We start from the raw sequence: 12,571 nt of genomic DNA, 5'->3' as shown, positions 1-12,571 counted from the left end.
GGAAATAAATAAAAACACAAAATGCTGGCAGAACTCAGCAGGCCAGACAGCATCTATGGGAGGAGGTAGTGATGACGTTTCGGGCCGAAACCCTTCATCAGGAGTCACTCCAGCATTTTGTGTTTTTATAGATTGTTTGGTAAAAGGTTTGGGATCCAAAAGCTTTTTTTTTTGTGAATTCAATTTTTTCAGCTTTCAGACTGTGTTAACCGGAGATGCATGTGGAATGAATATTTTCAATTGACTGCTGCCTGGCACCTCATCATTTTACCTTTAGGGTGTCAGAGTATTTTTACAAATAATCTTTACCTACTGTTAGAGCAAACCCTTTACCAAATGAATTGCAGCATGCAGACATAACTCGATATTCTTTCTCTTTCCATTTTTTTCACTCATCAATATGGTGCACTGCAATTCAATCCCTTCATTGGCCTGGGATTTAGTCAAAAGACTTGAAGTTGGCATTGGCAGCAAGGAAATTTTCACCATCAAAGACAGGGATTTTGTTTTTCTCCTGGCATGACTCAACCATGCCCATGTTAGACCTGTTTATTTGTCCTTTCAGCTAACTTCATATTGTCTCTTTTCTTTATAACAACCCATTCTGAATGTTGGCATTTCCTATCCTCAGTCCAAGTTACTCAATCCCCTTTCTTTTCTTACCTTTGTTATGATAATTTCTACTCTACACCAATAATGTGTCTGCAGCAAAATAATTCCATTTCTCACCCCAGGCACTTCAAAAGTCTGAGCAAAAAGCAAATTATGGCTACCCTTTGGTGCTCATGATACTGGTTTATTAAGAATCAAGTCAAATATCCCCCATTTTAATAGATTACAATTCTATTTAATAGAATAAAATCAGCTAGTTTGTCTTTTGGCAGTGCTTAACTTAGAAAATAAATATTTGGAACATGTGACCCAAATTGTGCCTTGTGAATAAATAACTTTGCATTTATTTGAAAAAGACAGAGTCAATGAATCACAAATATTCTGCCTCTATGGCCAACAGCCCAGCAGATTCATTTTTCACTTCTTGTGGGTAAACTTGATTTTTCCTTCAAGTGTTGCATGTCTAATGCAGCCAACACATTTGGGTAGCCTTTTCTGAGCATTTTGCTAACAACAGTCAATATCATGTTGCTGGGAGTTAGACATTTAAAATTAAACATTTAAAGTTTAATTTCCCCACTTCTTTACAATCACTGTGTCTTCTGGCAGCCGCTTTCAGCTGCACAATGCAGATTAGGAAACTGGAAATTTACACCATAGAATCAAGGAATTGATTCTATCAAGTAGAATTAGATTTAGGATTTATTTAAATCTTACACCCATTGCACAATGTGAGGGAGTAAAAACCTTTGTGTTATGATTCTGTTGCAATGTAAAGAAATGCACAGTACCTGCCAATTATAAAAGAGCTGTCCAACCTCAGTTCGGCTTCCTGCACTTTGATCTATAGCCTGGTTCTTAAATCCATATCCAATATTTTTAATATGTTGAGTATTTCTTCCTTTAGCATCCTTCCAGGCAGTGACTTTCAGGTACCAAAATCCCCCGGATGAGAAAATGTTTCCTCAGTGGTGGGGCAAATAAATTAACATTCTGTACATTATTCAAAATAAAGAACTTATTAAAATGTGGAGGTGTACAGTTGCTGTGGTACAATAGTCTCTCTAAAAGAATAAGCTCATGTGAATGCACATATTTCCCACTAAGAGTCAAATAGCAAAATTTTACATTTGAACTTTCAGCGAAGTGGTTTCAGGAAGGAGAGATCTTAATCGATGAAAGATGACAAAACTCTTGATTATGCATCAGTCACAAAGCATTGATTATTATAATACATGCAAATCATTTGCTGTGCTGCCTAATGCAGAACTTTGCATGCCTTAGACAATTATATTTTTTTTCTGTTCTTGGTTACAAATATATTTCTGGTCAATAAAATAGTCAGTGCTACATTATTTTCTTCATTGTCTCCAAGTGAATATGTAAAATAATGGGAGTTGTGAGTCTCAATAGAAAGCCATATTGAAAGGAATATTCAGTTTCAAAAAGGGCACACTGTTGAGGCATGTGAGAAAAACATTTACCAACTCATCTTTGATAAATTGATTATTATTTTTGTCAATTTTGTTTTGGATCCAAGCGTTTTTCAGGAATCACTTCTCAAGGTTAATTTAATTCTTGCTTTATTGAAATATTTCTTTAGTAAAGAGTTTGATATTATTTTGTCAAGTCAGTGAAGACGTGAGTCAATTCAACCTTTTATGAGAAACATGTTAACCTGCCATGCCATCACAAGCTTGACAAACTCAACCTTGTTCAAAACAGGGTATAACTTTATCTGCCACATCTTACTGAGTAAATACTGAAAAGGAGATCTTGACAGAAAATTGATGTAGGTGAAAGAATAAGATCAAAAGAAGCTACTTGGAAGGAACAAAGAAAAGCTCAAATATTGAAAGACTGTAGTAGGTAATAATTATAAATTGTGGAGGAACTGATCAAATGATGATCTTCCAAAGAAAAAGGTTTTTTTTAAAGTGCACTTACTTCTGTCAAACTGTCAGAACCACATGTGCCGAAATGGGCATTCAGCTGCGATAAATGGTGGATCTTTGAATAGATGGCTCCAATCTGATGGCATGAAATTGCATGTCATCTTGATCCATGTGGTTAGACCAGACTTGTTAAGAATTTGAAAAGATGAGAGCTCCTCTGCAGGTCCAGTTGCTAAGTGCCCTGCAAATTGATGAACTGACCAGGAAGTCACAAAAGCAGCCTGCATTGTGAAAGGAGTTAACAATAGTAGCCGTGTGTCTTTCCAACTTTCTTTGTTCTGTGCTAGATTTGAGATTCTTCAGATATAATAGGAAAGGAAGCACTAGCACATCTGAGCGAGAAAAGATATCTGTAGTCTCTGAAATTCCAGATTGTAATGGAAAATGCTGTAAATTGAATCTGAATGTTTTCTTATTGGAAATAAAATAATGGGTTTGGATTTTGCAAGGATTATCTATAACGTCAGCATAATTGTATCAGTGATTTTTTTTCTCTTTGTAATTTGCAGTGAAGTTAAATCCTCCCCAAAATCTTCAGACTGAAATGACAGTTGAAGGAATTTTCAACCTTAGTTGGTCAAGCCCAAGCCCTGAACCATACCTCCTCCAGTTTGAGGTAAAATACTCCACAGGCAACCCAGTGAGGGTCTGGAAGGTATGCTAATTTTATTTAGAAAATATATTTGTCCATTTATTATCATTTTCAAACAGAAAATTAAACAACTATTTTCAAGACCCTTGTGCAAACGGCATTGACAAGATTTTCTTTGCATCTTCAATAAATATTGTGGCATATTTTTGATCATTAATTGTTTAAGAACATCTTGGTATATGACCCTGTTTCAAATTATCTTGCCAGCTATTTTCTTCTTAGTTTCTAAAGGAAGTCCTGCACTTTTACCAATGTGTGAAACCATCTGTTACACTGTAGCAGCAAACAACTGCACCAACTCAGCCATGTAAAAAGATCAGAGAAGAACAAGGTATTCAGCTAATCATGTGTATTCATAGGCCATTGAGAATTATGAATTGTCATATTATATCACCACCTTCTTCTTGAGCTCATCACCCCTAATGGGGCATTGACCGCCAACAGCAACTTGCCCGAGTCCTCTGTCCTGGGCCAGTCTTTCAAGTTGTCCACAGCTGTAGCCCATCTTCTTGACTTCTAGATGAAGGTCATTCTTCTTCCAGGATGAGGCCTTTGGAGCTTCTGTTGGCATTTCTGTAGTTCTGGGCCTTTATGGGATGGGTTTGTAGCCCTATATCCAACTGTCCTCCTTTTGCTGCTGGACTTGGGGCTGTCCACAGCTGATTTATATCACCTGGCACAATGTTTTTATGCATGGCACCTTCAGTTTATCAACATTCAATTATGATTAATGCACCTTTGGACTTCTATTCCATATTTTCTCTTCATATGATCCACATACAAATGGAGGCCACCAGGCACAACCAATGAAATCAAATGACACATTTCTAAGCCACTGATATCACCTATTGTACCATCAAAGATCCCCACCCATCATCTGAGCCATGCTGTCTTTTTGCAACTACCATTGGCCAAGAGTTACAGAAACCTGAAGTCCTTCTCCACCAGGCTCAGGAACGCGACTTATCTTTAACCAGTTGGTTCCTGAACCATCTGGCAAAGCCTAGCAACATCATGACCGCTTTAATCACTTTGCACGAAAATTGACTTTTTTGTTCTAATTGTGTTCTTTCTTGTAAAAAAATACAGAATTTATGTTTAATTTATGTTTCCTTGGGAATGCTGCTTAGTTGATGCTATGTGCTTATGATGCTGCTCAAGTAAGTTCTTGATTACATCTGTGCAGACATGTAAAAAAATAATAACTTGTGTAATAAAAGAATGGCCAGCTCCAATATGATATCTCCCACCAGTCCTCTCCCACTTCTGCATATCACAAGTGTTATGTTTTGTAACTTCAGAACATTAAACTATTTCAAAGGAAGACATGGGTGCCGGTAATGTGTGTCTAACCATGTTTTACTTTGAGTGAGGTGCACACAGATCACATGGTAGCATCATGACGTATGCAATACACATGTAGCCCCTGGGTCGCCTCAGACTTGCTCAGCTCGTTTCCGTCTAGGGGGAGCAGCCTTTGGCCCCGCCAAACTGGGTAATCAGCTTGTGTAGATGCTGTGTGAAGTCCCCACCCCGCCAAATAACAGACAGTACACCGTATGCGAGGTATATGATTACACTTTATAGATCTTACTGGAACTATGTACTTAATAGAGATACAATATAAAAGCAAAAGTAAAAGGCGCCAAACTTATCAAAGTTCAACCACTTCGTACACAACCCGTTGGAGCTCAGTTAACAAAATCTTGCCACTTTTCGATCCCCTCCGACCTCCTTGACCTGCCGTCTGGGACCAACAACAGTGGTCGACCAGACAGTCCACACAAATCTGTCCTCATCTCTTCTCCTCGCCGAAACCCTGGGCCTCAGACCCCCCCCCCCCTTGGGGCCGTTCCGTTGCCCAACTTACAGCATCGTGTCTTCTCTCTCTAACCACCTCACACCGTCTCCCCAAAGTCCGCACAACACTAGCTTACAAACCCACAAGAAAGAATAACCTCTATCCCAATTGGTTAACAAACAAATACAATTCTCGTTATCAGTAATTATAACCCAAACAAGCTTCGAGAGAAAGCACTCTCTCACCAGTTAGCATAACCAAGAAGCATTTTTTTACTAACAACACACACAAAATGCTGGTGGAACACATCAGGCCAGGCAGCATCTATAAGGAGAAGCACCGTCGACGTTTTGGGCCGAGACCCTTTGTCAGGACTAACTGAAAGAAAAGATACTAAGAGATTTGAAAGTAGTGGGGGCAGGGGGAAATGCGAAATGATAAGAGAAGACCGGAGGGGGTGTGATGAAGCTAAGAGCTGGAAAGGTGATTGGTGAAAGTGATACAGAGCTGGAGAGGGGAAAGGATCATGGGACGGGAGGCCTCGGGAGAAAGAGCGGGGGTGGGGGGGAGCACCAGAGGGAGATGGAGAACAGGTAGAGTGATGGGCAGAGAGAGAGAGAAAAAAAACATACAGCTAAATATGTCAGGGATGGGGCAAGAAGGGGAGGAGGGGCATTAACAGAAGTTAGAGAAGTCAATGTTCATGCCATCAGGTTGGAGGCTACCCAGACGGTATACAAGGTGTTGTTCCTCCAACCTGAGTGTGGCTTCATCTTGACAGTAGAAAAAGCATTTTTTACTTTTAACAAACCAAGAAGCCATTTTGATTAACACACGCAGTAACATAAAGAAAGAAGAAACCCCCTTACACACATATTTATATATAATTTGCAGTGAATTACTTAAGTGAACAAGAATGCTTAACATATTTACAAGATTACTCAAATATTACTGAAATATTAAATGCACCACTCTCCCTGCTTAGCTATAAACTCCAACTGAATATAGAATGCATCTTAACTATTTGCACAGTATACTATATAATACAACTACAGACATCCACAGCACAGTAAATTTTGATTGTCCCATTCAGGCATCAAGATTTAGTCGCTGTGGAGGCTTTGTTACTCTTGTGGGATAGCATCTTTCCTGCAAAGGGAGGTTATTCTGCGTGGAAGGTGAGACTTGTGGGCCTGCTCTGTGATGGTTGTAGGAGTTGACTCTAAGACAGCAGGAAGTGCTTTTGACAGCTCAGGACACCTTTCTTCTCCTTCCTCCTTCTCCTTCCAGTTAGTGCATCTGATTTTGAGAAGGGCCACTTAGTTCACTGGAATGTTCTCTTATTAATCTTTCTATTGCTTCCTTTACAATTTGATCTCTCCTCTTGGTTTCCTCATCCACAGCATCATCTGATGAATCCTTCATTTTCATACCTCCATTGACTCCTTTCCTTTTGGCCTTCCATTTATTCTGCTGGGCTTTGGTCTTTGCATCTATTTGGACAAGCAGCTTTTGTCTCCCTCTTGAAGTTCATGCAATTACCTTAAGCACGCAGAATAAATTCTGGTTCCTTACACTCACAAAAGCTGAATGTTTGCATTTTCCTGAAGCTCTTGAACTTTCTTCTAGCTTAAAGCCAAGCTACATTTTGCAAGCAACCGCCAGCTTAACATATCAGAAGCTTTCTCAGATATGTTGGCTATAAAAACTGTTGTAGTCAGACTACTGCTTTTATCATTTTCACAATTCCACTGGCCAGCATAGCCCTTCCTTAGTCCAATATGCTTTCGAACCAGAGACACAAAGGTCAGCACCAACACCTGCTTGCCCACTTTTGGGCCACAATTCATGCTGTGCAGCATGGAGATCGTTTTGGCATCATTCAGTACCTTTCTTAATTCACTTTTAGTTGGCTTTATTGCAGGGGATATGGCATGCAAATGATGAATAGATCTCCAATCATGTTGTAGTTGTCTCAGCCAATCATGCCCCCACAATGTTGGCCCTCCTATTTTTACCACATACAAATTCAATGTGGCTTGCTGGTTTTTGCATTTTACTGTCACGAATGTCATTCCCACAAGAGTTATCTTTTCTCCTATTTCATTTCTTAATTGGATATCTACAGGTTTCAGTTCAGTATTTTTGAAATGCTTTTCGAACTCATTTTGTACAATGACTGAAAGAGCCAAACCAGTGTCCAATTTCATTTTCATTAATTTGCAGTTCACTTCTGGTGTATACCATATTGCTTGTCTATTGTTAGTTTGTAAATTGTAAATCTCAATAGTTCCCAGTCCTGTGTCATTCTCGTCATTATCAGATTTTTGATCAACAGCATGTAGATTAGTTCTCATTTTGAAACATTAACTTTTTTTCTTTCCCGCACAGTCCACTTAATTTGGTCTGCCTGACATGCTCTTTGTATGCATCCTACTTTGTTGCATATTCTGCAAATTTCACCTTTAAATCTGCAATGGTCTGGTGTATTGTTTGGCCAGGCCATTTTCTGTTTAGATGTGGCAATTTTGTTCATGCTTACTTTCATTCCTGACAATCGTGTCTCTTTGCCTGAAGTTTCCACTGAAACAGCAATTTCAACTGCTTTTTTCAATGTAAGCTGTCCTTCAGTTAGCAGCCATTTTTCAATGCTTTCTTGTAAGATTCCACAAACGAAATGATCTTTCAGTATCATTAGCCCAACATTGAACTGGTAATGTTCAGACATTCTATTCAAATCAGCCATGTACGCTGAAGTGGAATCCCTTTCCTTTTGATTCTACTTACGATGCATAAAGCAGTTTGCAATGATTTTGGTTGTAAGTGTTCTGAAATTATTTTCACAATGGCAACAAAGCTAATTTCCACTAGTTTCGTTGGAGCGGTTAAAATTTGAAGCAAACTATCTGCCTTTAAACCCAATGCACTCAGCAAAATTGGTTCTAATTTCTCCTTGGCTATTTCATTTGCTTCAAAATACTGTTCTATTAGCTCAATGTACATGAGCCAGTTACCTGTTGAGCAATCGAACACATCAATTTTTCTGATGCAGCCAGCCATTTCTGCTATTTTTTAATGATTATTATCACCCTCTACTCAATCTTAATGAAGCTCTGAATACTTATGTTTACTACCTTATCTTTATCTTGAAGTTTCTGTAAGTGCTGGGCTGCATTTTTTATTCACTGTTCCTCACTACACTTTTTCTTTAACTTGAAAGTCTCACTTTTCTTCAACAGGTTGGTAGCCTTTTCGAGTTTGTTTTAAAAATACCTTGTTGCCACTGTTACATTTTGTAACTTCAAAGCATTAAATTAATCCAAAGGAAGACACTGGAGTCTGAAATGTGCGATTCTAACTTTGCGTTTTACTTCAAGCGAGCCGCGCTCGTGTCGCATGGTTGTATTGTGACGTATGCAATCCGTGTATTTTTACATATAACCTGTAATGAATTAGTTAAACAAACATGAATGCTTAATCAACAACATTTTTACAAGATTACTTGAGTATTACTGAAATATTAAATACACACCAACAGGATCCACTCATTTCATGACTCCCTAACCGAGGTGCTCCCGAGGTTCTCATTGTCTGTCCTCCTGATTCACTGTCCCATTCCCACTTTGACCTCTCTCCTACTCTGCTATCGTGAGGCCCAAAGTACCTTCAAGGTACAACACTTCAATGTTTTTTGTGCATTGCAAGACTCAGTGTTGAATTCCCCAGCTTCAGATATCTTGTTGTTTCTGTTTCAGGACTGGCCATTTGCAGTTACTATTCAATTCCTCCTTTCTTTCATTTGAACATTTGTATATTTAGGCCTGCTCAGTATATGCCAATTGGCCAGACCATACAATATTACCTGTACCTCTCAAAATTAGCAATATATTGCATAGGCAAAGGAGCCTCACTGTCTATACAATGGAAGTTTTATAGACATTCCTTTAGTTCTATCCATTGTCCTCTTTACTTTCTTTGTTGCTTAAATAAACTTGATTTTGTTCTTCTACAGTTCTGATGAGCAGGTTTCTCCATCCACAGATGCTGCCTGAATGGCTCTATTCTTCTAGCATTTCTATGGTTCCCTCTTATGTAGGAGCTGAACTAGAGGGTTGAGATCTGATTAGTTGCTATTTGTGGGTGGAATGACCTCACCAGGGTTAGTGCTCAAATCCCAAACTAGGGTCTTGGTAATTATTCCTGGTGTTCATTCCCACTTCAGCCACTTCCCTGCAGATATAGCCCATGATTACCTGTCCAACCGATTGGCCCTGACCTTGATTGAATTGCCTCATTACTTGACAGCACCTCCTTACACCAGACCCTGCACCTCTACTCCCTGACCAGGAACCAGGATCTGAGCCAAGTCTCCTCTCTGACCATTCCCTGACACTGCACCCTCCACTCACCATTGATCAATCTACTTCTCTTTGACTCCTTCCCCCAAGCTTGAGAACCTGTATCTAACAGGCTCAAGGACAACTTCTATCCCCCAATTCACTCTTGAGTGGACTTGCTGAACACTTGAGTTTTTTTTCAGTTGTGCCCTTGCATTTCATTTATTCACCTGCATATCATTTTCTTTATAAATGTAACACGGGGACTTCCGGTAAGGTGGCGATTGCTTAGCTGCTCCGAACTTTTGTTCCGTTACTGTCGCTACCTTTGCACTAAATGTCTCCATTTTTTAAAGCTTAGTTAGGAATTATTTCGGTATCTCTTACTTGCCTGTGAATATATCTAACCTACAATGTCTAGCAAGAGTTCTAAATCCGGGAGAAAAGAAACTATGACCTCGTCGGACGTGACGATGTAGGCGCTTGAAAATCTCCGAGACGAAATCTTAAAGGAACTTAAAACCGCTTTCAAACAGTTAGAAGAGAAACTGGATCGGATCAACGATAAAGTGGACAAACATGCTGAACACTTATCTCGCATCGATTCAACTTCTGAAGCTTTAGAAAGTCGGGTTTGATACTTGGAGACTCTCTGTTCCAGCTTAGAGGAAAAATCTAATAAACTTCTTTCCAAAATGGTGGATCTCGAAAATCACAGCAGACGCTGCAACATCAGAATTCTGAGATTACCAGAGGCAACTGAGAAGGGGTCAACCGTGAAGTTTTTTGCCGAGTTTCTCTGTGAGTTATTTGGGAAAGATTTGCTTCCGAAGTCGCCCGAGCTCGAACGGGCACACAGAGTTTACGTTCCCCTCGGAATTCTGGGCTCCCGCCCATGACCAGTAATCTTGTGTTTCCATCAATACCAGGTAAAACACAGTCTGATTGTGGAGGCACGTCGCAGAGGCTCTTTTTCTTTCCAGGATACAACCATTCGCTTTGTGGAAGATTTTGCCCCCCAGACCTTAAAGATGCGCGCTGAGTATAAAGGCGTAATGAAAGTGCTTTTTGATCATGGTTTCAAACCTTCCTTTCGTAATCTTGCTGACCTAAGAATCAAGTTTAATACCGGGGAATTCAAGTGGTTCAAATCAGCGAGGGAAGCTGAAGCGTTTGTGGCAAGTCTTCCGGCTATCCAATCATCTTCGGAATCTGATCGGACCTCCTAAAATGGTGGATAAGTACTCCTCGTAGTAAAATTACTTTCTCTGGACTCGGAATTCACTTGAATCACTCAGACATTATTCACTGAAACTCTAAAGGCTGTTGACAATCTCTCCCGGGATTTGGTGTGTGTGTAATCTATTTTTACTTCTGTATAACTTTACCTACAGAGTTCTACAACTAAATCTAACTTGTTTTGGAGGTTTGAAGTCTTTAGTGAAGGCCTCCCTGTTTGTCGGTTCACAGTTCAACTGCTGATTTATTTTTCCTCTGTTTTAAATATTTATTTATTTTATCTTTTTCTTTTCTTCACCCCCTTTTTTTTCCATTCTCTGAATTTTTTTTTCTCCCTTCTCGGTAAACGGTTAATAAATACTCATCTTGAATTTATAATTTTCCCCTTCCTCTTTTTTTCTTTTTCCTTCTTACCCTTTTTTTTCCCCTTTCTCTTACTTTATTCTTCTATAATATTTCGCGGGTAGGTTAGTTTTGGTTTTCTTCCGATTTTCTCTGTATTAAGTTGTATATCTCGGCAGAAGGTGTTCTAATCTGTAGTTATGTTTTCTAGTGCATAAACTAGTTACTGTTTGTTATAGCATTTATACGGAACTGCTGTCAATGACACAGATCTGGAAGTTGTATTTGGGTTAATTTTTTTGGTAGAGCTAGCTACTTGTTTTGGTAGCCGTCTAGTTTTGGGTTGTGTGGGTGGGGTGAGTTTTCCAGTTCCAACATTTCTTTATTGTTTAGGACATGTTTATATTTTGACCTTACGAATCTATGTTTACATCTCTGCTCCCAGACTGCTATTGTACCGCTTGATTTTTTATATGCCTGATGCCTTTTATGCATTAGTAATTGATAATGGCTAGAGCACTTAAATTTGTGAGCTGGAATGTAAAGGGACTGAACCACCCTGTTAAAAGGAGAAAGGTATTCTCACATATTAAACAACTCAAAGCTGACATTGCTTTCCTCCAAGAAACTCATATTCATTGTTTTGATAACTCCTGGCTTCTGTCAAAATGGGCGGGTCAGCATTTTCATTCATCCTTTGCCGCTAAAGCTAGGGGAGTCTCCATTCTTATTAACTCAAATATTCCTTTTGAACTCCATAATAAAATATCGGACACAAATGGCCGTTTTATTATTGTTTCTGGTAAACTATATAACACTAAAGTTGCACTAGCAAACCTGTATGCCCCCAACTTTGATGATGTTAACTTTTTTGAATGGTTTTTTTCTTCACTACCAGACTTAAACTCATACTCTCTTATATTGGGTGGTGACTTTAACTGTTGGTTGGATCCTAAACTGGACCGATCGTCCTCTGTTACCAGATCACCTACCAAATCTGCCTTAGCTATTCAGTCGTTTCTCTCTAATTTTGGTATCTCTGATATATGGCGTTTCCTCCATCCTACGGAGAGAGATTATTCCTTTTTCTCACATGTTCACCATACCTTCACTAGAATTGACTATTTCCTACTCGATAACCAACTTATCCCATTTGCCCACACTTGTGACTATCAGAGTATACTGATTTCTGACCATGCCCCAATTACCCTCTCTCTGAACTTTCCCGGTCTCCCTCAGAGGAACAAACACTGGTGGTTCGATTCAACTTTATTATCGGATGATGATTTCATAAAATTCATTAAAGACCAGATAACCTTCTATTTTAACACTAATACATCACCTGAAGTGCCATCCCAGATTGTCTGGGATGCCATGAAAGCATATTTGAGGGGTCAAATAATCTCTTACACAGCAAATCTCAATAGAAGATCCCGTGCAGATCGAGCAGACCTCATTAACCAGATTAAAGATGTGGATCAATTATATGCCCAAACTAAGAACCCTGAATTATACAAGAAGCACGTTGAACTCCAAACTAAATTCAACCTTCTGTCCACTCAACCCGGCGAACGCCAACTTCTCGAAAGCAAGAGCCGCTTTTACATTCATGGGGATAAGTCTGGTAAATTCC

At 39.3% G+C, this 12,571-nt stretch overlaps 1 protein-coding gene across 8 annotated transcripts in view; it reads left to right on the top strand.

The window, feature by feature from the left end:
- lepr (leptin receptor) overlaps positions 1-12,571 on the top strand; it is a 212,608-nt gene that overhangs the window by 133,910 nt on the left and 66,127 nt on the right. For all 8 annotated transcript variants that reach the window (XM_073063177.1, XM_073063178.1, XM_073063179.1 and 5 more), the window contains one exon: positions 3,077-3,222. In XM_073063177.1, coding sequence (XP_072919278.1) covers positions 3,077-3,222 — 146 coding nt within the window. The remainder of the gene's footprint in view (positions 1-3,076; positions 3,223-12,571) is intronic.

This window comes from Hemitrygon akajei, chromosome 12 (genome assembly GCF_048418815.1).
Source record: "Hemitrygon akajei chromosome 12, sHemAka1.3, whole genome shotgun sequence".
Lineage (NCBI taxonomy): Eukaryota > Metazoa > Chordata > Chondrichthyes > Myliobatiformes > Dasyatidae > Hemitrygon > Hemitrygon akajei.
Note: the sequence above shows the minus strand (reverse complement) of the source record. Positions and strands in the feature narration are given on the sequence as shown.